Consider the following 23098-nt stretch of genomic DNA (forward strand, 5'->3'; position numbering starts at 1 on the left):
ATAGTTAAAACACATTCAAAAGAATTAGACTTAATTTTGGGTCACTATTTTTTATTGTTGCTATAATCTCCACGTGTGTGCACGCACATGTGTGTGATTGGGGGGGGGGGGGGGATGAGAGGGGAGGTCCACATAGAGGAATAAGTTGAAGTGCCTAGTTACCAAATATAGATGTAGGAATCATGCTGGTCAAATGTGAAAAGTGGACATCACAAAGATCTGTTTTCGTTGTTCCATTTTTCTTACTTTCACTGGGGAAGAAATCTCATTCAAAAAATCCTGAAATAGCAACATTATTATATTTAAGGGTATAATGAGCAAGCATTCTTTGATTTTGAGTAAGCGTGTAACATCTAGGTTTAGTGTTTGCTCTTCTACTTTGTATAAAACTATTGTACCACTTACTTTCATGTAAATTCTGCATTCATGTCTTATCACCATGGTTTTTATAAAGAAGAAAACTTCTGAAAGTTGCATTTATTTCAGACTATGGAAGGGAAAACTGTTTTCTTTTCAGAGGATCGCTAGTTGCTTACGGCAAACTTCAAGGCTTGCTGAATTCAGCACCACTACTATTGCCAGGAAGGCATGCTCTGAACTCTGGTCTTCTAGCTGCCAATCTAGGGGCCATGGCAATGTATTTTGCAGATCCTTCGATGAGCACAGGCCTTGCAATGCTGGGTGCAACCACTGCTCTGTCTTCTACCATGGGGGTCACGCTTACAGCAGCAATTGGAGGTGGGTACAGACAAATGCCTTTATTTATTTCATTTAAGTATAACATTCAAATTATCAGAGCAGATGCTTCAGTACTGCATACTTTGGGCCAAAAAGTAGCTACTGCTTCTATTTAGTTTCTTTTTTGTGTATGATATTGGTTTCCAAATAATATTAAACATTTCAAAATCTAATGTGTATGTTTATGTGTTTTCTGATTTTTGCTTACTGTTCTGACACTGAATGTTGTTTTTAAGTACCTTTACTTTTGTGAATTCAGTCATGTTTGTTATTTTTCTGTAATTATGGAGCTGTTGTCATCATCATTAATAGACATTCATTGATATAGGCCATATTATGGCAGTATTACAAGATGAAAAGTTATCCAAACAGTGTTAAGATCACATTCTGTGTCAGAAAAATTTCACAGTTTGCGTGATTATTATTATTATTATTATTTTTACAGGATTACAAAGATCAACTAATTAAAATCTTTTTTCATATTCCTGTTATCTTCTGCCAAGCCTCTCTATTTAGGGCATCCTCTTCGTGTACACCGTAATGCTTCATTATTTCAATGATGTTGTCTTTGCAAGTGTGACATGGTTTGCTATGTTTACTTCTGCCAGGTGGTTTCCATTCAAAACTTTTCTTTGGCCACCAGTGTGGCACTTTAAAAATATTCCATATCACTTCAGCAATTCTCTTTCAGTGTTATCGACCACTTTGTCATTTGCCGCATTCTAGCACGTAATTCATTAGTATGTTACTTCGGTTCTTAAAAAGATTCTGGCACCCCTTCATAAATAATCCATTTCCACAGTTATTAGTCTTCTTTTGAGGTTAATATTTAAACTACGTAGTTCTGCTCCATAACACAGAACAGTTTCAGAACCACAAATCTTAGGAATTGCAGTGTCTTTGTCAAAGTAAAATATAGGATGAAAGAAAGATTAAACAAAAAAGTCAATGGAAAGGGAAAAAATCTATCAAAAGCTTTACATACATTTTATTTGTCTTCTTTGCCTTTCTCAGTTCCTAAACTGCATTTTTAATACTTAACCAACTGCTTACAACTAAACATTCAAGGTCTTTCAAATTGTGTTTTGATTGCCCATAACCAGCCTCTTTAAATGTTTCCCATTTTTGGATTTAATATAGTAGAACTTATTGAGCTGCTCCCAGAATGACCAACAATTTCACTGCACACTGGTAAGTTGAAAATGTGTACTGAAGATGTCTGTAGCACAGTGCTTTCCAAAGGGAAAATGCTCTTCTTGTGACTAATTGTTGAGGTACTGAAACTGTTGTCTGCCAGATGTCTCTTATTTTGATTTGGACATGAAGCATAATGTACAAGATCTGTCAGTCAAAGTAGAGTATTTTCTTTCTCATCCAATAGCAACTTATTTCTGGGATCGCAATTTTTGTCTGCAGAGATGTTGTTCATGGTATTTGTACCTGACATACTATCAGAAAGTGCTACTGAAAATTGTACATAATATTCAAGAATTGTTTCTCTTGTCAGTAATGGTGAAATTTGCCCTTTCTATAATTAATAACTTTTTATAAAATTGATTTTCACTAATTTCTCTAATAATAAACTATAACATTTCAGTATGTAGATTGTAAGTGTATGAATTTTTAAATTATTTCTATTTTTTCCTTTGGAGGGATAAATGTGTCAATTATTTGAGATTACATAAAATGTTACTTACTTTTTTCCATTGACTTTACCTACAAACAGGTGCAGACATGCCTGTTGTCATCACTGTTCTCAACAGCTATTCAGGCTGGGCATTGTGTGCTGAGGGCTTCATGCTTAATAACAATCTCATGACAATTGTAGGTGCTCTTATCGGCTCCTCAGGTGCAATTCTTTCATACATTATGTGCAAGGTATGATTTTCAGTCTGCTTATAATTATTTAATGGACACTTAGTAACACACCATCGTTTCTTTGGTATCTGTGAATCAGACTACTCCAGTATGTCAAAAGGAAAATTCACTGGAGAGAACTATAAAGTTATGGGACAGAATTTCTGATCAGTGCTTTTTTTAAGGGAGCAAAATTTTACTACTGCTGGTAGACAAACAGGAAAGTACAGACACTAACTTAGCTTTTGGAAAAAAATAGTTCCTTCCTCTGGAAAGTAAGAATGGTAGGTGGGAAAAAAAGGAAGGCCATGTCACTCAGATGCCAGGATGAGAGATACATACCTGTCCTGAGGGTGAAGAGGGACACAGCTCAAACTTCATTGTCTCCCTTTGTCCTTACAAGTATCAGGTCCCTCACTTTTGGGGTCTGAGTGACCAGACCTCCTTTTGGTCTTTCCAAAACTACCCTTCTTTACAGCCTGAGTAAGGAACAATTAATTCAGAGATCTAGGGTACGAGAAATGTACATAATTTTTTGTTTGTTTTATTGGCAGTACTGAAATGTTGCCTCTTTTTAAAGTAAGTATTGGACAGCAATTCTCTTTCATAATTTACTAGTTTTCTCAAGTGAATTTCTTTTTTAATACAAAACCACTGTAATTATTATTTTTTATTCTTGTGGGTAAACTTACTTCTTAATATTTCTAATAGAAGTTCTTTTTTAGCAATTTGAGAGTCCTTGTTGCATATCAGACATAGTAATATAAGAAAGCAATCAATAATCAAAACATGCACATCAAATAGAGACCTCAGCTTTCTGATTAGTGAAAAGTTCAGTTGTTTTGTGTAGTGCCTGGTTACTGAGAGATGTATATCAAAGAAAATGCATTTTTTTATGAAATCATCACAATACTTGCGATAAAAAGTGAAATTTCCTTTTTGCAGGCTATGAACAGGTCCCTACCAAATGTAATTCTTGGAGGATATGGTACATCATCAACAGGATCTGGGAAACCGAAAGAAATTACAGGAACACATAGCGAGGTTTCAGTAGACGGTACAGTGGACATGATCAAAAATGCGAAAAATATAATTATTACACCAGGTAAATAGACTTTAAAAGATGTAACAGTCATAGAGCAATTTTCTGTATGTTTTATATACATTGTAATGTGGCAATGAATTTCCTTCTGAGAGATAAAATTATTGTTGTAGGGTATGGTCTGTGTGTGGCCAAGGCACAATATCCATTGGCTGAGATGGTGTCAATTTTGAAGAAGAAAGGGAAGAAAGTAAGGTTTGGCATCCATCCTGTGGCTGGTAAGTAAATGATAGCTGTTAAGCTATATTTTATCCTCAAATTTCAAACTTTAGAAAATGGGAACAAGTGTTAGTTCTTTGTGATTGTAATACTTGCATTTCAGTTCACAGAAACAAAAAATAGGTTAATTTTCAGTTTTCATAGCACAATATGGTGGGGCAAGTTCCATGTGTCATCATTATTTTCAGTTGATATCGGATCTATCACACACTGTTAATAATTTGTTGCAGTTTTACTTATAAATATAAGATAATTTGTAACTTATTGATTTTATGAAGTGTTTCAATAGTGGAGGTCAAGAATGACCTGATGTGTAAAGTTTCATATGTTTATGATGAATAATTTATGAATTATTGAGGTAAAATCATAAATTTCATGGGCACTGTAAATAGAATAATACAGTATGTATGTTTTTGGATAGGGTCTGCCTTTAGCAAAACAATAATTTTTTTTTAAACCCAAACATGTTTCTCTGCAGTTGCAGCATCTTCAGTAGGCTTTTATTTTTCATCTGTTAAAGATAAAGAGTGTTCTTTGCTGTTTGTATACATTGTACATATTTGAAAAAACATGTAAATTATGAATTCATTTATGTGTGTTTTTTTCAAATATCTGTAATTACGATTTAAAAACTAATAGCTACATGTATACTAACAGCAAGGAACACTCTTTAACAGATGAAAAATAAAAGCCCACTGAAGATGCTGCAACTGCAGTGAAACATGTTTGGGTAAAAAAAAAAAAAAAAAAAAAAAAAAAAAAAAAAAAAAAAAAAATGCTAAAGGCAGACCCTATCCAAAAACATATGTATTGTTAAAGCAAATACAGAAAAAAAGAGCTTCAACCCCAGGAAGAATACAGGATATAGACCTGACATTTTACGTGGGTTTCGTGTTCAGAGAAAACACCACCCTCAATGGCAAAGTAGAATCAATCAATTATTTTAGAGATTATATTTTGTATTTTATTGCTTTGCAAGCGTAATACACTATGAATTAAGTGGCAGAAATTGTTTTGGTTTAGACATGATACTTTGGAACAATTTCATGTAAATATATCTTGATGCTGTACCAAGTAACATCATTTTAGAGTAAATACACTGGCGACAACATAAAATTTTATTATTTTTCTTAGAGTGGCCACATTCATAGTGCTTTAATTTTTGGCCAAGAGTGGTAAACTCTATTCAGCTTCATCGAGCGAGCGATTTTCTCCTTAGGAAACATTATCATATGAAAATGAATATCAAATTTGGTTAAGAAAATTTTCATTTTTGTTAGAAGTAATAGGGTTGGCACAATAAATTCTCTTACGATGGGTTCTTGATTAAGTTGTGATCAGTTAATGTTCTTCTTACATTATTCTTTGAAATAACTTCCATTAGCTTTAATTAACCCTGAAGTTTTATGGCGTGATTGAGTACGAACATATGTCTTGAGCAGATAATGGGCTCTAACTAAAAACTATAGACTTCTCAAGGATTTTTATTTTAATTCATCACTGACAATGGAAATTACTGGATAGAATAATATGTAAAATAAAGGAAAGGCACCACTCACCTATGGCTGACTGATGTGTGTCACATACAATCATGCAACAGAAGACAGTATTTATACTGACTCTTGAGTTTTTGCACTTTAATTGGTAAAAGTGCATATCTTCACACACACAACATCAAAGACATCCAAATGCACACTCCTGCAGCTACTGTGAGACTGGTTGTTGTTTATTGGTGGCAGTTGCCTGGAAAGATGGAAGTGGGGAGGGGGTGGGGATGGATACACAAGGCAAGGGGGAGGGAAAGAAGAGTGGTGGGAGAAGGCAGTGCATGGCCTGAATGGGGAAGGAGTGGTGTAGGCAGAAGAGAGAAGGGAAAAAGTAGGTTGAGGTGGGGAAACAGGTCAACAAAGGTTTAGGCCAGGGAGATTGTGAGTGTGCAGGATATGCCGTAGAGAAAAATCCCATCTGCATATTTCACAGAAACTGGAGCTGGAAGGGAGTATCCAAATGGCTAGTGCAGTAAAGCAGCTGTTAGTCACTTGTGTTGCAATGTTCAGCACATTTGGCAACTGGAAGGCCAAGTTTGTAGTTAGCCATAGTATGGACTGGCTGTTCATGCTGCTTTCACACCCGCTCTTGCCTTTTATAGTGTGGGAAATGACTGACTGGAATGCGGTAAGAGGAGGTGGTTGGGTAAATGGGACAGGTCTTACACCTAGGATGGTCACAAGGCAATGACCCATGGGATGCAGAACTGAAACAGGGATGAACAAGGATATTTTGTAGGTTGGGTGGGTGGTGGAACAAAGCTTTGGGCGATGTTGGTAGTATTTTGGATAGGATAGCCATCGTCTCAGGAAATGGGGAGGTAGTTAGAGCCCTGGTGAAGATTGTGGTTGAGCTTTTCAAGGCCAGGGTGATGCTGAATCATCTGAAGAGAGCTGGTGGGTCATTGATTAATAAGTTTACTGGTGTAAGAGAAGGAGATGGCATGGGAGAGCTGTGTATGATTTCTTCACCACACTCCCCACTGACAACAGTCAACCACAACTGCACAAACAGCCTTGTTTAAAACAGTTCCAACCTCCATACAGCTATTATCCTCCTCCCCTTCCACCCAGTCATCCTGGGGTAATCTTTCAGGTGTTATTCACTTCTAAGTTGGCAGTTGGCAGCTGTGGATGATGGATGCACTGAAGTGCTGGGACATAAACAACAGTGGTGGAGTAGTCTTAAAGGGTTGTCTTGAATACACTGCAGTGCTCTCCATAACTTGTGGATTGTGTTTTGTTTAATGTCTTTGTTATAAATATCCTGTTAGAGTTTTCATACATTTCGTGTCTTCCATGATTTAAAATGTACATTTAGGGAAAATCAGTTGTGTGTTTACAAGCAAGTGTTAACTTCTGCTCACTTTATAATCATTATGTGTTGCTTTGGATCCATTACAGTCCTTTGAATAATATCCTGACAGCATCAGTTTAAGAGTGGTGTTAGAAAATATCGCCCTTTTATAGTTTTTGCCTAGTGTTTGATACTATCTTTGTTCAATGCACTTTGATTTTGTTGCTATGCATCTGCCTGATGCTTGGAAGTTAGCTGAACAACTCACCAAAAGACAAGTTTTTACTGATTAGTATTTCATTACAATTTATGTGTGTTGTAGTGCTTTTTAGTTTACTGTAAGGGTAGTGTCATGTGTGACACATGTGGATGTTGCCAAAGTTAATTGGTATGGGAGAAATGTGGGTTTGTGTTTCACTGGGGAGGATGCAGTGGGGAAGCTAAAGAAGTGTCAAATGAGGGTCTTTTCTGGAGTTCTAGATTATGTAACGAGGCAAGAAAATTGTGGAACAGGGACTGAAGATTTGTGCCCTCCAGGCAGAATTAGAAACAGCATATTTTGAATTAGATAGGTTCAAAGGGGAAAGAGACTGTGGGAGCTGGGAGAAGGTGATCAGCAATAGGAAAAAGGAGAAATTCTCAGAAATCAAATTCTGATTAGTAGCAATCAGTTTAACTTGTTTCTGAAGTAGGGGAAGAGCTTTGGCAAGTTATTGAGTTTATTAGGGTAAAGCAGACTTGTAGGAATGACTTTTTAGGCTAAGTCTGTAGAAAAGTCATGTAGAAGGAAAAGTCTTGCTGCTAGGAAGCAGTCATGGGAGAGATGTGGCCAACTGCTACAGGAAAAGCTAGGCAAAGAATACCAAGTCACAAGCATCATGAAACCTAGTGCCAAGCTTAGCCAGGTGACAGAGAACATAGTGGCCTTGAGTAGAGATTTTTATGATGAGGCTAAAGTACTTTAATAGGAGGAGCAGGAAACAGCCTGGCTATCAGCTTAGACTATAGCATTAAAAGTGACCTATAGGAAGTAGGACCAATTTCAATGATGAAATCTTCTTGGGTGATCAGCTGAGTGGCATTGTCTTGTTGCAATGTTTCTCTGAGTTTTGTGCCCATCATCTTCAAGTGAAGTCATTGTTAAATGGTTCTCTGAAAATGGACTCTCCATAAATTTTGGAAAAACACACTAAATTCAGTTCTAGGTAGTCATCATGACAATTGATGTAACAAATAAACAGGAGTCAATAAATCAGGTCAAATGCTCCAAATTTTTGAGTGTACATACTGATGAACACTTGAACTGGAAGAACCATGTTACTAAGCCTCTCAAACAGTTGAGTTCAGGTACTTTTGTTCTTCAAATAATTGCTAATCTTGGAAAAAAAAGTAGAGCCCCCTGACACATTTGTTTCCACTCAAGACTGTCATATGGAATATTTTTTTGGGGTAACTCGTCACCTATAAAGAAATATATTGATTGCACAAAAAGAACCAATAAGAATAATATGTGGTGTTCACCCATGCATGTCATGTAGGAACCTCTTCAAGGAGCTAGATATTTTAAATACACTGTCACAATACATAAATTTGGTAATGAACTTCATCATAAATAATCCATGAAAGTTTGAGAAAAACTGTGATGTACATGCCTACAACACTCCAGGAGAAAAATGAGCTTCGTTACCCATTGTTAAAGCTGTCAGTGCCAGGAATTCAATATGCAGCAACAAAAATTCTTGCTCATTTGTCTAATAACATAAAATGTCTGACAGGTAGCAAAGCAAGTTTTAAATATAATTTAAAATTATTTCTCCTGGACAACTCCTTCTATTCCATTGACAAATTTCTACTTAAAAACTAGTTGCCATTAAAAAAAAGTTCTGTGTAGTTGAATTAGTAGGACTAAAAATAATAATGTGCTCATGAATGTAATCATGTGAACTGACTCATCATTCATATGATCTATGCAATATGTAGCTAACTAAATGAAGCTAAACTAACCTGGAATCACCTTCCTTTCCTAATTCCCTATCAGAGAGTCCAACATTCTTTATAGGGAACACACAGCTATTTTTAACCTAAAAACTAGACCTAGACATGTTTGGAAGAAAGGGACCGCAAGTCAGTACTAGAACAGTTTGAAGCAAGCCTGAAGTACTTGTATGAAGATCCTGATACATCAGAATTCAGACAGTATTTTCTAAATGTTTATGGTAATCAAAAAGAAATGTGGGCATATTGTTACAGGCTGCACTCTGGTGTTCAAACTAAAAGGCACATTGAACGAAACATGTTGCAAAACAAGGTAACGTCTAAGCTGTTTCATCCTCGGAAGAAGTGTCAGTTTAGTTTCAAAATTTCAACTGTTCTTGGTTCTGAAGTTGGTGACTCTTGGGAAGTTGTCTTCCTCCACAATAAAGGAGATAGTCAGCATCTGACAAGTGATAGTGATTTGAGTTTAAAATCTTGTGCACTGATTACATGGACTGCATTAACCAACACACATGTGGTTGTCCTGAGTTAGCAATCAAGTGGACCCTGCGTAAAACGTTATCACTTGATATGCCAGATGAAAAAAGGAGTTATCTTGAAAATAGGGTGGATAAAAAACCCAGCCGGCCGGAGTGGCCGAGCTGTTTTAGGCACTTCAGTCAGGAACCGTGTGACCGCTATGGTCACAGGTTCGAATCCTGCCTTGGGATTGTATGTGTGTGATGTCCTTAGGTTAGTTAGGTTTAAGTAGTTCTAAGTTCTAGGGGACTGATGACCTCAGATGTTAAGTCCTATAGTGATCAGAGCCATTTGAACAATTTTTTTGATAAAAAAGCTGACAGTGATAAATTAATGATGAACGTTGTAACCTGTGAGGAAAAGGCTGTTGTTGTTGTTGTGGTCTTCAGTCCTGACACTGGTTTGATGCAGCTCTCCATGCTAATCTATGCTGTGCAAGCTCCTTCATCTCCCAGTACCTCCTACAACCTACATCCTTCTGAATCTGCTTTGTGTATTCATCTCTTGGTCTCCCTCTACGATTTTTACCCTCCACGCTGCCCTCCAATGCTAAATTTGTGATCCCTTGATGCCTCAGAACGTGTCCTATCAACCGATCCCTTCTTCTAGTCAAGTTGTGCCACAAACTCCTCCCCAGTCCTCCTTTCAAGACACTGTCCATTCCGTTCAACTGCTCTTCCAAGTCCTTTGCTGTCACTGACAGAATTACAATGTCATCGGCGAATGTCAAAGTTTTTTTTTCTTATCCCTGGATTTTAATACGTACTCCAAATTTTTCTCTTGTTTCCTTTACTGCTTGCTCAACATACAGATTGAATAACATCGGGGAGAGGCTACAACCCTGTCTCACTCCGTTCCCAACGACTGCTTCCCTTTCATGTTCCTCGACATGTTGAGCTTGAGAATTTGAAAGAGAGCATTCCAGTCAACATTGTCAAAAGCTTTCTCTAAATCTACAAATGCTAGAAGTGTAGGTTTGCCTTTCCTTAATCTTTCTTCTAAGATAAGTCGTAGGGTCAAGATTGCCTCAGGTGTTCCAACATTCCTATGGAATCCAAACTGATCTTCCTCGAGGTCGGCTTCTACCAGTTTTTCCACTCGTCTGTAAATAATTCACGTTAGTATTTTGCAGCTGTGACTTATTAAACTGATAGTTTGGTAATTTTCACATCTGTCAACACCTGCTTTCTTTGGGATTGGAATTATTATATTCTTCTTGAAGTCTGAGGGTATTTCGCCTGTCTCGTACATCTTGCTCACCAGATGGTAGAGTTTTGTCAGGACTGGCTCTCCCAACGCCATCAGTTGTTCTAATGGAATGTTGTCTACTCCCGGGGCCGTGTTTCAACTCAGGTCTTTCATTGCTCTGTCAAACTCTTTACACAGTATCTTATCTCCCATTTCATCTTCATCTACATCCTCTTCCATTTCCATAATATTGTCCTCAAGTACATTGCCCTTGTATAGACCCTCTATATACTCCTTCCACCTTTCTGCTTTCCCCTCTTTGCTTAGAACTGGGTTTCAATCTGAGCTCTTGATACTCATACAAGTGGCTATCTTTTCTCCAAAGCTCTCTTTAATTTTCCTGTAGGCTGTATCTATCTTACCCCTAGTGAGATAAGCCTCTACATCCTTACATTTGTCCTTTAGCCATGCCTGCTTAGCCATGTTGTACTTCCTGTCGATCTCATTTTTGAGACGTTTGTATTCCTTTTTGCCCGCTTCATTTACTGCATTTTTATATTTTCTCCTTTCATCAATTAAATTCAATATTTCTTCTGTTACCCAAGGATTTCTACTAGCCCTAGTCTTTTTACCTACTTTATCCTCTACTGCTTTCACTACTTCGTCCCTCAGAGCTACCCATTCGTCTTCTACTGTATTTCTTTCCCCCATTCCTGTCAATTGTTCCCTTATGCTGTCCCTCAATCTCTGTACAACCTCTGGTTTACTCAGTTTATCCAGGTCCCATCTCCTTAAATTCCTACCGTTTTGCAGTATCTTCAGTTTTAATCTACAGTTCATAACCCATAGATTGTGGTCGGAGTCCACATCTGCCCCTGGAAATGTCCTACAATTTAAAACCTGGTTCCTAAATCTCTGCCTTACCATTATATAATATATCTGAAACCTTTTACTATCTCCAGGATTCTTCCATGTATGCAACCTTCTTTTAGGATTCTTGAACCAAGTATTAGCTATGATTAAGTTATGCTCTGAGCAAAATTCTGCCAGACGGCTTCCTCTTTCATTTCTTAGCCCCAATCCGTATTCACCCACTATGTTTCCTTCTCTCCCTTTTCCTACTGTCGAATTCCAGTCACACATGACTATTAAATTTTCGTCTCCCTTCACTACCTGAATAATTTCTTTTATCTCATCATACATTTCTTCAATTTCTTCGTCATCTGCAGAGCTAGTGGGCTACTGTAGTAGGCATGGGCTTTGCATCTATTTTGGCCACTATAATACGTTCATTATGCTGTTTGTAGTAGCTTACCCGCAGTCCTATTTTTTTTAATCTTTATTAAACCTACTCCTGCATTACCCCTTTATTCACATGACCAGAAGTCTTGTTCCTCCTGCCACCGAACTTCACTAATTCTCACTCTATCTAACTTTAAGCTACCCATTTCCCTTTTTAAATTTTCTAACCTACCTGCCTGATTAAGGGATCAGACATTCCTCGCTCCGATCCATAGAATGCCAGTTTTCTTTCTCCTGATAACGACGTTATCTTGAGTAGTCCCCGCCCGGAGATTCGAATGGGGGACTATTTTACCTCCGGAATATTTTACCCAAGAGGACGTCATCATCATTTAATCATACAGTAAAGCTGCATGCCCTCGGGAAAAATTACGGCTGTAGTTTCCCCTTGCTTTCAGCCGTTTGCAGTACCATAACAGCAAGGCTGTTTTGGTTAGTGTTACAAGGCCAGATCAGTCAATCATCCAGACTGTTGTCCCTGCAACGACTGAACAGGTTGCTGCCCCTCTTCAGAAACCACACGTTTGTCTGGCCTCTCAACAGATACCCCTCCGTTGTGGTTGCACCTACGGCTATTGTATTGTTGTGGCACGCAAGCCTCCCCACCAACGGCAAGGTCCATAGTTCATGTGGGGAGGACACTCACAATAATATTAAAAATACAGACACTTCACTGCTGTGGAATAGGGAGAAATAATAAGTTGTGCAGATAACTAAATTAAGAGACCTGAGTGATTACATTTAGTGACTGTATTTGGAGTTAAAGTTTTGCGAACACATGTAAATGTGTGATACTTTTTATGGACACAAGTTAAATGAACTGTCAGAAAATTCAGTGTAGTTTATTCAGTTGTTCACACATTGGAAGTAAATCTTGCCTGGACCACTGTGAACTGGAAAAATAAGGCATGTTGGAATACACATTTTTCTCATAGAAGTTTTCAAAGCATAAAATGAATATTTTAGGGTGTAAATACCATACAACTGGCCATTTTATACAGTGTGCACCTGCGAGACTTTTTGTGGAGCCATTTTATGTTGCTCTCCAGTTGCTTAGATTTTTTAGGTAGTGCACACGATGAGCAACTGTTTCCTGACTGTAGACTCGTTTTTAATGGTTATTATAGTGCAATCGACAAGTATAAAGTGTGAAAGTGGTTTGTGCTCTCATCATTTGAAAAAAAGTGTAACTTTTGATGAGTTAGTCATGGGAAAGACGAAACAGTAGTGCAACAGGAAGTCCCCCAAGTGTGCTTGCTCAAAGGTTGCTGGAACGTCAGTCACGTTTTTCGTCAACAGTCAGTGGGCATTCACTCTACACGTCATGTCAACGTTGAAAGAACGTCATGATGTTACAGGGTTCATAAAATACTTGCCAGAGGCGCTATTTCATAATTCATGGTAGATCATCAAGAAATGCCTAAAATTAGTTTAAAGCAGTTTGCAATGATTACCGTTGCACTTGATGAGGAACAGAGAGTCTAGGTTAGAAAAATGTTGAAAGATTGAGACTGTTAAGGAGAGTTCCACACTCTTTACAAGGAGCTGGAAGAAGAGAAGTCATTGTTCTATATACGTTTCAGAATGTCTAAACAATAGTTTTGTTGACCTGGTAAGCAAGATACAAATATAAATTACAAAGAGAAATTCAAGATTTGGGTGTCCAATATCACCTCGGCAGAAGTTGATGGTTTGCCTATGGTATGGCTAGATGGGCCGTATTTAGCATACTTGAACTATGTTTACATGTATGTCTGCTACCTCCTGTTCATCATTAATTTATTATGTATATTATTTTAAACTTCTGTATGCCACATCAGCTTTATTCCTGGTTTTTCTTGTTGCTATTCCACTGGAAAAATTGTGAGTAAAGCACATTTAGAAAGCTACGTATCATTTACTTTGCAATGGATTCCTTCAGTGTATAAAATAAAATATTTTAACTTAGTATTGTCTTCCAATACAGATTAAGATCTTTTTGCAATAGCAGTCAGCGGGGAATACTTTCATATTAGTTCACATTATGTACTTAATGTAATAGTTGCTCACCAAGTAGGCTACGCTATGGCCCGTCGAAACGTTCTTTCCAAGAAACCTTGACTTATACTGACGTAACGTGCCAAAGACGTTCAATTAATGGCATGTGTTAATGCCAAATTGGAACTACAGAGGAGAATCTCTTGATGTGACAGTGAAGTTCCGTCAAGTGTGAATCCACCTTAAAGCAGCTTGCAGCAGCATTGGCAGCAAGTATGGATTGATTTCTGACAGATGTGGTAACTCCATCTTGCTGTGTATATGCAGAAATAGTAAGGGGATGAAGCCGAAATTTACTATGGTGCAGCCACTTCTCTTTCATGATGGAAGAAGACTTGGCTCTGAAAGGTTGTTACAATGTTACATTAATGGTTCTGATGTGCCTCTGAAACTGTTATTGCTATTATATTCTAGTAAACAGGGAATGTGTATGTTAAGTTTTACATCTGGGAAGATTAGAAGTGAAGCTAATGATTCTGTTACTTATAATGTGTACAATTAATTGTATTTTGTGTGTCACAATTTCAGTGCTAATATTTACATTGCAGAGCAGCATGATTTGTGGTTTCTGCATAAGTGCTCACTCCACAGTATGCACAGAATGCCCTATAAACTGAAAAGTGCTTTCCTTGTTAATAGGTCGCATGCCAGGCCAGTTAAATGTGCTTTTGGCAGAGGCTGGTGTGCCATATGATGACGTACTAGAGATGGAGGAGATCAATGATGATTTTCCTGAGACTGATCTTGTACTTGTCATTGGTGCTAATGATACCGTAAACAGTGCAGCTGAAGATGATCCAAATTCTATAATAGCTGGTATGCCTGTCTTGAGAGTGTGGAAAGCTGATCAGGTTGGTTATCAAGTGAATTTTGCACAATAATAAGAAATAATCATTAACATGAAGTGTAAGCTGTTTTTATTTACAGTATTGTGTTTCAGCTGGGAATGTATGTGTCAAAAAAGTTATTGTGGTCACCATATTTTGCTTTTCTCCATTACTTTACAAAATTAGTATACATAATGTTTTTTCTGCATTGCTATACATAAATCAAGTTATTTTGTCTTGCCCTGTTGATAGTCACTATATTACAAAAAGAATAGTTGTTACTTACCACATAGTGGAGATACTAAGTCGCAGATAGCACAGCAAAACGACTGTTGGAAAGTGAACTTTTGGCCAACAAGGTCCTCGGTGGAATTACACACACACACACACACACTCACTCACTCACACGACCAACGTCTCTGGCTGCTGAGGCTGCCCAGTTGCCCAGAGACTATAGTATTTGTGTGTGTGTGTGTGTGTGTGTGTGTGTGTGGTCTGTGTGTCTGTGTGTGTGTGTGTGTGTGTGTGTGTGTGTGTGTGTGTGTGTGTGTGGTCTGTTTACGACAAAGAACTTGTTGTGCCTATCTGCGACTCATTGTCTCCACTAAATGGTGAGTAGCAGCTATTCTTTTCTTATTATTGTTATGTTCCATCTTGGTTTTTCCATTGTTTAATTTTGCCTGTTGATAGAATATTTTAAGGTAACAACTAATTAATGAAGTTGAATAGCATCAAGTCTTTTGAATAAATAGTTAATTGTTGATAAATTGTCTAGAAGTTATAATGGTGGAAACTACTGTGTAATTAGAAGACAAACCTCTCTCATGATCATGGTCAAGTGTTGTCATCAATCATGAAAAAAGCATATGCAGTAAAAAAAGTGAGAACCAGAAACACTGAAAAAATCTTTGAATTTATGTCTGTTCTATGCAGCATTATTGACATTTTATAAAATCCTTTGTATATACAGTCAAACCTTGATAGAACAGTATTCATTTATAGCAGGGTTATTGTTATAATGAGTTCTGTTAAGGGATTACTATTAGAGTACTATACTTTAAAGGTCAGTATATACAATACTGTAGTACTTTTTTGACAAGAAACAACATTAAAAGACAATAATCAAACACATTTTGTTCACTCCATTTATTGGTAGAGTTTCTTACGCTTGTGTATAGAAAAACTCCCTTATTTTCCTTAATTTTTTTTTTATGATTCTCTTGTAAATACTGTTGTTATTTCCTCTAATGAAATCAATTGTTTGGCTGGAACACTGGGGATTTAAGGTACTATTTGATGAATACACTCCTGGAAATGGAAAAAAGAACACATTGACACCGGTGTGTCAGACCCACCATACTTGCTCCGGACACTGCGAGAGGGCTGTACAAGCAATGATCACACGCACGGCACAGCGGACACACCAGGAACCGCGGTGTTGGCCGTTGAATGGCGCTAGCTGCGCAGCATTTGTGCACCGCCGCCGTCAGTGTCAGCCAGTTTGCCGTGGCATACGGAGCTCCATCGCAGTCTTTAACACTGGTAGCATGCCGCGACAGCGTGGACGTGAACCGTATGTGCAGTTGACGGACTTTGAGCGAGGGCGTATAGTGGGCATGCGGGAGGCCGGGTGGACGTACCGCCGAATTGCTCAACACGTGGGGCGTGAGGTCTCCACAGTACATCGATGTTGTCGCCAGTGGTCGGCGGAAGGTGCACGTGCCCGTCGACCTGGGACCGGACCGCAGCGACGCACGGATGCACGCCAAGACCGTAGGATCCTACGCAGTGCCGTAGGGGACCGCACCGCCACTTCCCAGCAAATTAGGGACACTGTTGCTCCTGGGGTATCGGCGAGGACCATTCGCAACCGTCTCCATGAAGCTGGGCTACGGTCCTGCACACCGTTAGGCCGTCTTCCGCTCACGCCCCAACATCGTGCAGCCCGCCTCCAGTGGTGTCGCGACAGGCGTGAATGGAGGGACGAATGGAGACGTGTCGTCTTCAGCGATGAGAGTCGCTTCTGCCTTGGTGCCAATGATGGTCGTATGCGTGTTTGGCGCTGTGCAGGTGAGCGCCACAATCAGGACTGCATACGACCGAGGCACACAGGGTCAACACCCGGCATCATGGTGTGGGGAGCGATCTCCTACACTGGCCGTACACCTCTGGTGATCGTCGAAGGGACACTGAATAGTGCACGGTACATCCAAACCGTCATCGAACCCATCGTTCTACCATTCCTAGACCGGCAAGGGAACTTGCTGTTCCAACAGGACAATGCACGTCCGCATGTATCCCGTGCCACCCAACGTGCTCTAGAAGGTGTAAGTCAACTACCCTGGCCAGCAAGATCTCCGGATCTGTCCCCCATTGAGCATGTTTGGGACTGGATGAAGCGTCGTCTCACGCGGTCTGCACGTCCAGCACGAAAACTGGTCCAACTGAGGCACCAGGTGGAAATGGCATGGCAAGCCGTTCCACAGGACTACATCCAGCATCTCTATGATCGTCTCCATGGGAGAATAGCAGCCTGCATTGCTGCGAAAGGTGGATATACACTGTACTAGTGCCGACATTGTGCATGCTCTGTTGCATGTGTCTATGTGCCTGTGGTTCTGGCAGTGTGATCATGTGATGTATCTGACCCCAGGAATGTGTCAATAAAGTTTCCCCTTCCTGGGACAATGAATTCACGGTGTTCTTATTTCAATTTCCAGGAGCGTAGTTTCCAACTGATTTACTAGCTCTATCAGAGGTGGAAGGATATGCACTTATCACATCACTGTCATTATCAGAATCTTCAGCAGGCAAATTACACTTTAACTCTTTGATGATCGATTTATCAGTGTATGCTTCAAACACAGATATCTTGTCATCCACTGACGCATTCAACTGCTGATATGTCATGGTTTTATCAGTTACTGCTGAATACATCTCAAGATCACTTTGAACATCATCTTGCATTTTTCTGTCTGCCACAACATTCTCACCAACAGCTTTGCTTTTGGATATACCTGCTTTGTTCCAGCAGTTCACAATCACATTCGGCTCTACACTGTTTCAGGAACTAGCAGTCATGTCACAAGCCTACTTCTTGTTGAAACTGTAGAGAATGCCCACCTTCCTTTCAATGTTTGCAGTTGCATGTTGGACTATATGTGAATGGTATTTTGTCTTGCAGTTTTTAATTATGCCCATGTCTAGTGGCCTAAGGGACAAAGTACAGTTTAGGGAGAAGTAGCTTAGATCTATATCCTTCAACACTGGTATTCTGTTGTGGCCACTGTAATTATCCATCAGATATGCAATTTTATTATTTTTCCTTGCCATTCTTTATCAAGCAAAATCAGCCATTTGCTAAAGAGAGCAGGTATCATCCATACTTGTCAATTTGTCTTGCAATTGACTGGAATAAAAGAAATGCTATTTAGAATAATGAATATAAAATTAATTTGACAGAGTACTGTACTGTATTTGCTCTCTGTGCATGCTCATACATTGTAGCTGAAGATACTGAATCATCTTCCAAACTAAGGGAAGGTAAAATAAAATGTATGTCCTCTTATTCGGTAAGCTTCTTACATTTTGTAAGCATCAGGGATTTGTTGATTACCCGATCACCACTGGTGTTGATTTCTGTGTCCCTGACACATTGATGCAGAGAAGAACCATTAGATGTACTTTAGACTGCTTTCCTCCCTTACATTTTTCTCCTCTAAAGGCAGTTGTTTTTTCTGGCATCATTTGGTAAAAATCTCATTTCATCTGCGCTGCATATGTTTTCAGGACTGTATTTTTTTTACCAGTTTGCACTTGTGTTTTTACACCAACTTTCTGCACCACCTAAACGTGCCAGTTTTTCTTTGCTGGAAATAACTTAGAAAACTATACCATGTCTCTCCTTAAATCTCTACAACCATCTGTTACTTGCTTTAAAATTAGAACTGTCAAGCAACTTAGCAAAATTGGAGGATTTTTGACATATCAATTGGTATGCTCTACAAACATGTCTCATTAAACCACTGCAGTGTAGCACTGTCCACATCATCGTCAGCAGCAGCTGTCTTCATTCTTGTTCTTGAAGGGTTAAACTTGCCCCTAGAAAACGTTGATTTGCAAGTATGTACTTCCTCACCATGTCGACCTGTTTCAGTCTGTTATTGATGTCTTCGAAAACCTCCATTTTTGTCTCTAATCTTATCTGTTAAAGTTTCAGCCTAAGTCTATATCTTATTAGCCAACTCCAAGGTGTATTTACTTAACTTAAAAACATTTCATAGGTTACAAAAATAAAGGAAATAAATTGTGTTTGAGCCTAACAAACACTTCTGACTGCAACTCAAGCTCAACAATGTACTGACCAATACAGTTAACACTGCTTGAGATATGGAGCTCTGTGACTCTATTTGCCCAGAGAGTGAACAAATGATATATACCATTATGGTCACATTCTAAAAAGCAGAAAATAGTAAGATCCACGAAACTTTGTCTTCATTGTAGTAGGTTGTTGCAAAAATTACTTAATCATTGTAATGAGGGTAATTAACATCATACATGAAGGAAATAAGCCAGGGCTATGCAAAATTATTGCTGTACCAGGGTTTATCATTCTACTGGCAGTCTTTTTACGGAAGTTTGACTGTATTTATAAAAGTGTTTGAAGAAAATATTTCTATTGTATGATTACTGTTGTAGGTTGTTGTCATGAAGCGATCACTTGGTGTGGGGTATGCTGCCGTCGACAACCCCATTTTCTACAATCCAAACACATCAATGTTGCTTGGAGATGCAAAAAAGATGTGTGATGCTCTTCTTACCAAATTAAAAGAGGAGTATGAGAAGAGCTAGGGTACTCCAGAACAATAAATCCGGCAGAAGTGAACTGTGGGTATCATGTGGTTACAACATTGTGCCAACAATCTGTACCTGCATATTCTTCATATTCCATCCCTTGTATTTGAGGGTCTTACTATTTTGTGATATTTAATGATCGTTCTCCAAGTGAAAAGTATTTTTGAACATATTGACATTATGAAAGAACTGCATTTGGTTGAAATAGGTACAAATAAAATTTGGGTAGAACACTTTACATGAGGATGAATTTTAGGTTCTGTTTTTTTTTTTACATTGTCAATCATATGTTTGTATTATTAATTGTCACTGCATATAAACACATTGGACTATGTGATCAAAGAATAAGATACTGGAACACTATATAGGATTGTGAAAAGGAAAGTAGGTTTTCTGTTCGATAAAAATCATTTGCACAACAGTGATGTGTGGAAGAATATGACACTATACAGTGTAAAATATTGATTCTTTATTTATTGCCATAATTTTGTATAATGTAGATCAGAGCAGTATTTTACAGTGTACTTGTAACATGTTGTCTGTCCATGTGTCCACTCTTGTTGCTACATTGGAAAGGAGGACAATACTCATTATGCAAATGGAAAATTAAAATTGAAGATTTCAAGAACTGTGTTTTTTCACTCTTTTGAAATATTCCTTGTGGCCTTTATAAATGCAGACAAAGAAATCCTGACTTCTCCATAATTAGAGTAAAAGGTGTCAAAGAAATCAATAAAACAACTTTATAATGAAGGCTTCTTTGGCTATTTAACAGTGTGTTTAGATTTGTGGTGATATTTTATTCTGAGATCTACTACTGTTCACATTGCGACTTAAAGAGAGTTGAATTTTGTTTGAGAGAAACAGTTTGATAAAGATATATAGAACGTGAAGATAAAAGAAATATTCTTGTTCATAAGTAAATACTACATTTATTTATAACTCACTCCATATGCTGAAAATTCAGTTACCATTTTGCTGAAATGGGAATCAACTTTTTAGTTCACTACAGCCACTCAGATGTACAGTTCCTTTATTTTCTTTGAATACACCTTCATGATACATTTAGGGGAAAAATTAATGAAATGTAGTCTCTTTGTGTAAGTTTATCCAGAACAGCAGCTTTCAAAACACACAAAAAGTATTTATTCTTTTTGATTATTAATACTGTAGTCAAATGTAAATGCTTTGATTTCAAATGTAACAAAACATTGTAGTACTTTTTGGACCACCAATAACAGCAATATAAGATCAACTAATGGTAGATTATCTCTTTTTAATGACATCACAATGATTCAGTGTTCACTCCCTCACTATAAATTGAAAAAGTGGTCACTCTTCATACACAATAATCAACATACAAAAAAATAGCTAAAATTTATGTTTCTTCTGTAGAGATTACTGTACGTAATCTCCAGCAGCATCCAAAGTGTTACAGAAAAAAACATGATCAGTCATGAAAACAGCATTCCAACACAAGATGCATTATCTTTGTGTTACAAGTATACGCAGTGTGACTCTGTCTGTGGTTACACTAAATCTATCAAATAAGTAAGGAAGTAGAAATGAAAGGTGAAAAACACAATACTGATTGTACTCTACAGTAATTGTTGTGTTGGTTATTATCCCATAAACACAAAAGAAAGTGAAAAAAAAGAACATAAAGTCTCTAAGAAGTAATGTGGCGAAAGACAGCAAGAAAGTGAGATTCCTGTAGTTTTCTATGCACATTGCTGGACTCTCTATAAACAAACGGCACTCAGTCTTCCGTGCTAATCAAATTTTCTTTGGCACCTCTTGAGGACTTTTTGCAAAAAAATTGTTGAAATGAACCACAGTGGCAGGACCAGCACTGTGTCCAACTGTGGAAGTTGAATAGTCATACTCAGAAATGATAGTGGCCTATCTTCCGTGAACTGCAGAAGTGCAAATATGACAAATGCCAATACACCCAACTTTTATGATAACATAAGGAGTGACAATTCCAAATGTAGCAATGTCACTCCCAGTAGCAGTAATTACGGGAAAGGTCATGTTATCTTGGCAGCATCATTGTTTCTCCTAAGGGGGAGCCTCCCAAACAGGAGTCCATTTCTGATCATTGCAGCACCAGCGTTAGGATTATTGCTAGAAACAGCAGCAGTGATGGTCACACATACAACAACTCAGGTAGTGGTGGGAATGTAAAAATAGCCAACAGAAATCTTGAGTGGCCCAATAGTCGTCACTCATGAAGTAACAGTGAGCTAAGTGACACAGAGTCTAAATGTGATGGTGGTCATAAAAGCTTGAGCCATAACAGTGATGCTAGTTAGAGCAACAGTAATAGTGATGAATAAGAAAATGATGGTAATAGAACCAGAAGCGCTAGTTCTGGCTACGATGTAGGTGAAAGCGACAGGGATGGAAATGGAGGTGCAAGATACCTATTGACAACTGATAGAATGATGTTGTTATCACCAAGAAGCTGATATCTCTGAACAGAAGTCACAACAACACTGATAAGTTTGAAACTGGTGAATATGGTGATGAGCATAACAGTGAGAGCAATAGTGACAGAACCAAGAACCGGCTTATCAAAGACATTACCAAAAGTGGCCAGAGGATTGTTGGTTTTGGTCACAAAGTTGACAGTGGGAATTATTATATGCCTTTGCCGAGAGTAATAAAACAAGTTCCAATGTCACTGAAAATGACACAACTGATGGTGGAGGTTACGCCAGTGGAACACTTACAAATATAAATGGTTGTAATAATGGTACCATGTGGAGCTCAGTGGTACCCTGTCAGTCCTAGTAACAGCAATAAAAATGACAGTAACAATGATAGTAATGGTTCATTGTATTCCCACAAAATCAATTCAGAAAATAAATTATCTGTTGAGGATAGTTTTACAAAACACATGATGTTGAAACTCACTGCCAGTCTTGATTTTGAGAGGATGCAAGATGAAAGCTTTGAATGCAATTGCTTTGATTGTATTGATCTTACTAGAGAATAAATGATTGAATGTTCTGACAGTTGGTACAATATGTTAGGAATTACTTTCATTTGTTGAGAAGAAAATACATTACTGAGGATCTCATTGGGAACTTTCATTTAAAAAAATAAATAAAAAAATATCAGTCATCATGCACCCATGCCTTGATATAGTGTTATACCAATACTAGTAATTTTTTTGACAGCACAAGTGAGATAATTTTATCTTTGTAAAATGATTTATGGTAGTTATTAGTTCTAAATTTTTATTTCTTACAGTTAATGAGTTTTAAATATCAGTAATCAGAGTAGTGCATGTGTGCCCCCCCCCCCCCCTCCACCCCACACACACATATAAGTAAAATGATATTTATTACTGGAAAAGTGCACAGCAAACATCTGCTTCATTACCATAGGTCTCATATATTCATTGTATATGATAATATGACAAGCCATTTTCTGCAATATTGCTTTGCAAGTGAGAACACGTATAATATGAATGTCACTTTATTGATTTAGCAAGTTAACATCCGTAATGGTAAAGTGTCAATAATTAGCATTTTGGAAAATATGTTTGCCCCTGCATCAAATAATATATTGAAAGTTTGCCAGACACATAATTTTCTCCTAAAACTTG

At 38.0% G+C, this 23098-nt stretch overlaps 1 protein-coding gene across 2 annotated transcripts in view; it reads left to right on the plus strand.

Annotated features, from left to right (window-relative positions):
* Window positions 1-20110, plus strand: part of LOC126335243 (NAD(P) transhydrogenase, mitochondrial-like) — a 219289-nt gene extending 199179 nt beyond the window's left edge. For both annotated transcript variants that reach the window (XM_049998282.1, XM_049998283.1), the window contains exons 14-19: window positions 518-738; window positions 2465-2616; window positions 3541-3700; window positions 3811-3915; window positions 14441-14652; window positions 19327-20110. In XM_049998282.1, coding sequence (XP_049854239.1) covers window positions 518-738; window positions 2465-2616; window positions 3541-3700; window positions 3811-3915; window positions 14441-14652; window positions 19327-19479 — 1003 coding nt within the window. In that variant the 3' untranslated portion in view covers window positions 19480-20110. The remainder of the gene's footprint in view (window positions 1-517; window positions 739-2464; window positions 2617-3540; window positions 3701-3810; window positions 3916-14440; window positions 14653-19326) is intronic.
* Window positions 20111-23098: the final 2988 nt, after the last annotated feature.

Source organism: Schistocerca gregaria, chromosome 2 (assembly GCF_023897955.1).
Source record: "Schistocerca gregaria isolate iqSchGreg1 chromosome 2, iqSchGreg1.2, whole genome shotgun sequence".
Lineage (NCBI taxonomy): Eukaryota > Metazoa > Arthropoda > Insecta > Orthoptera > Acrididae > Schistocerca > Schistocerca gregaria.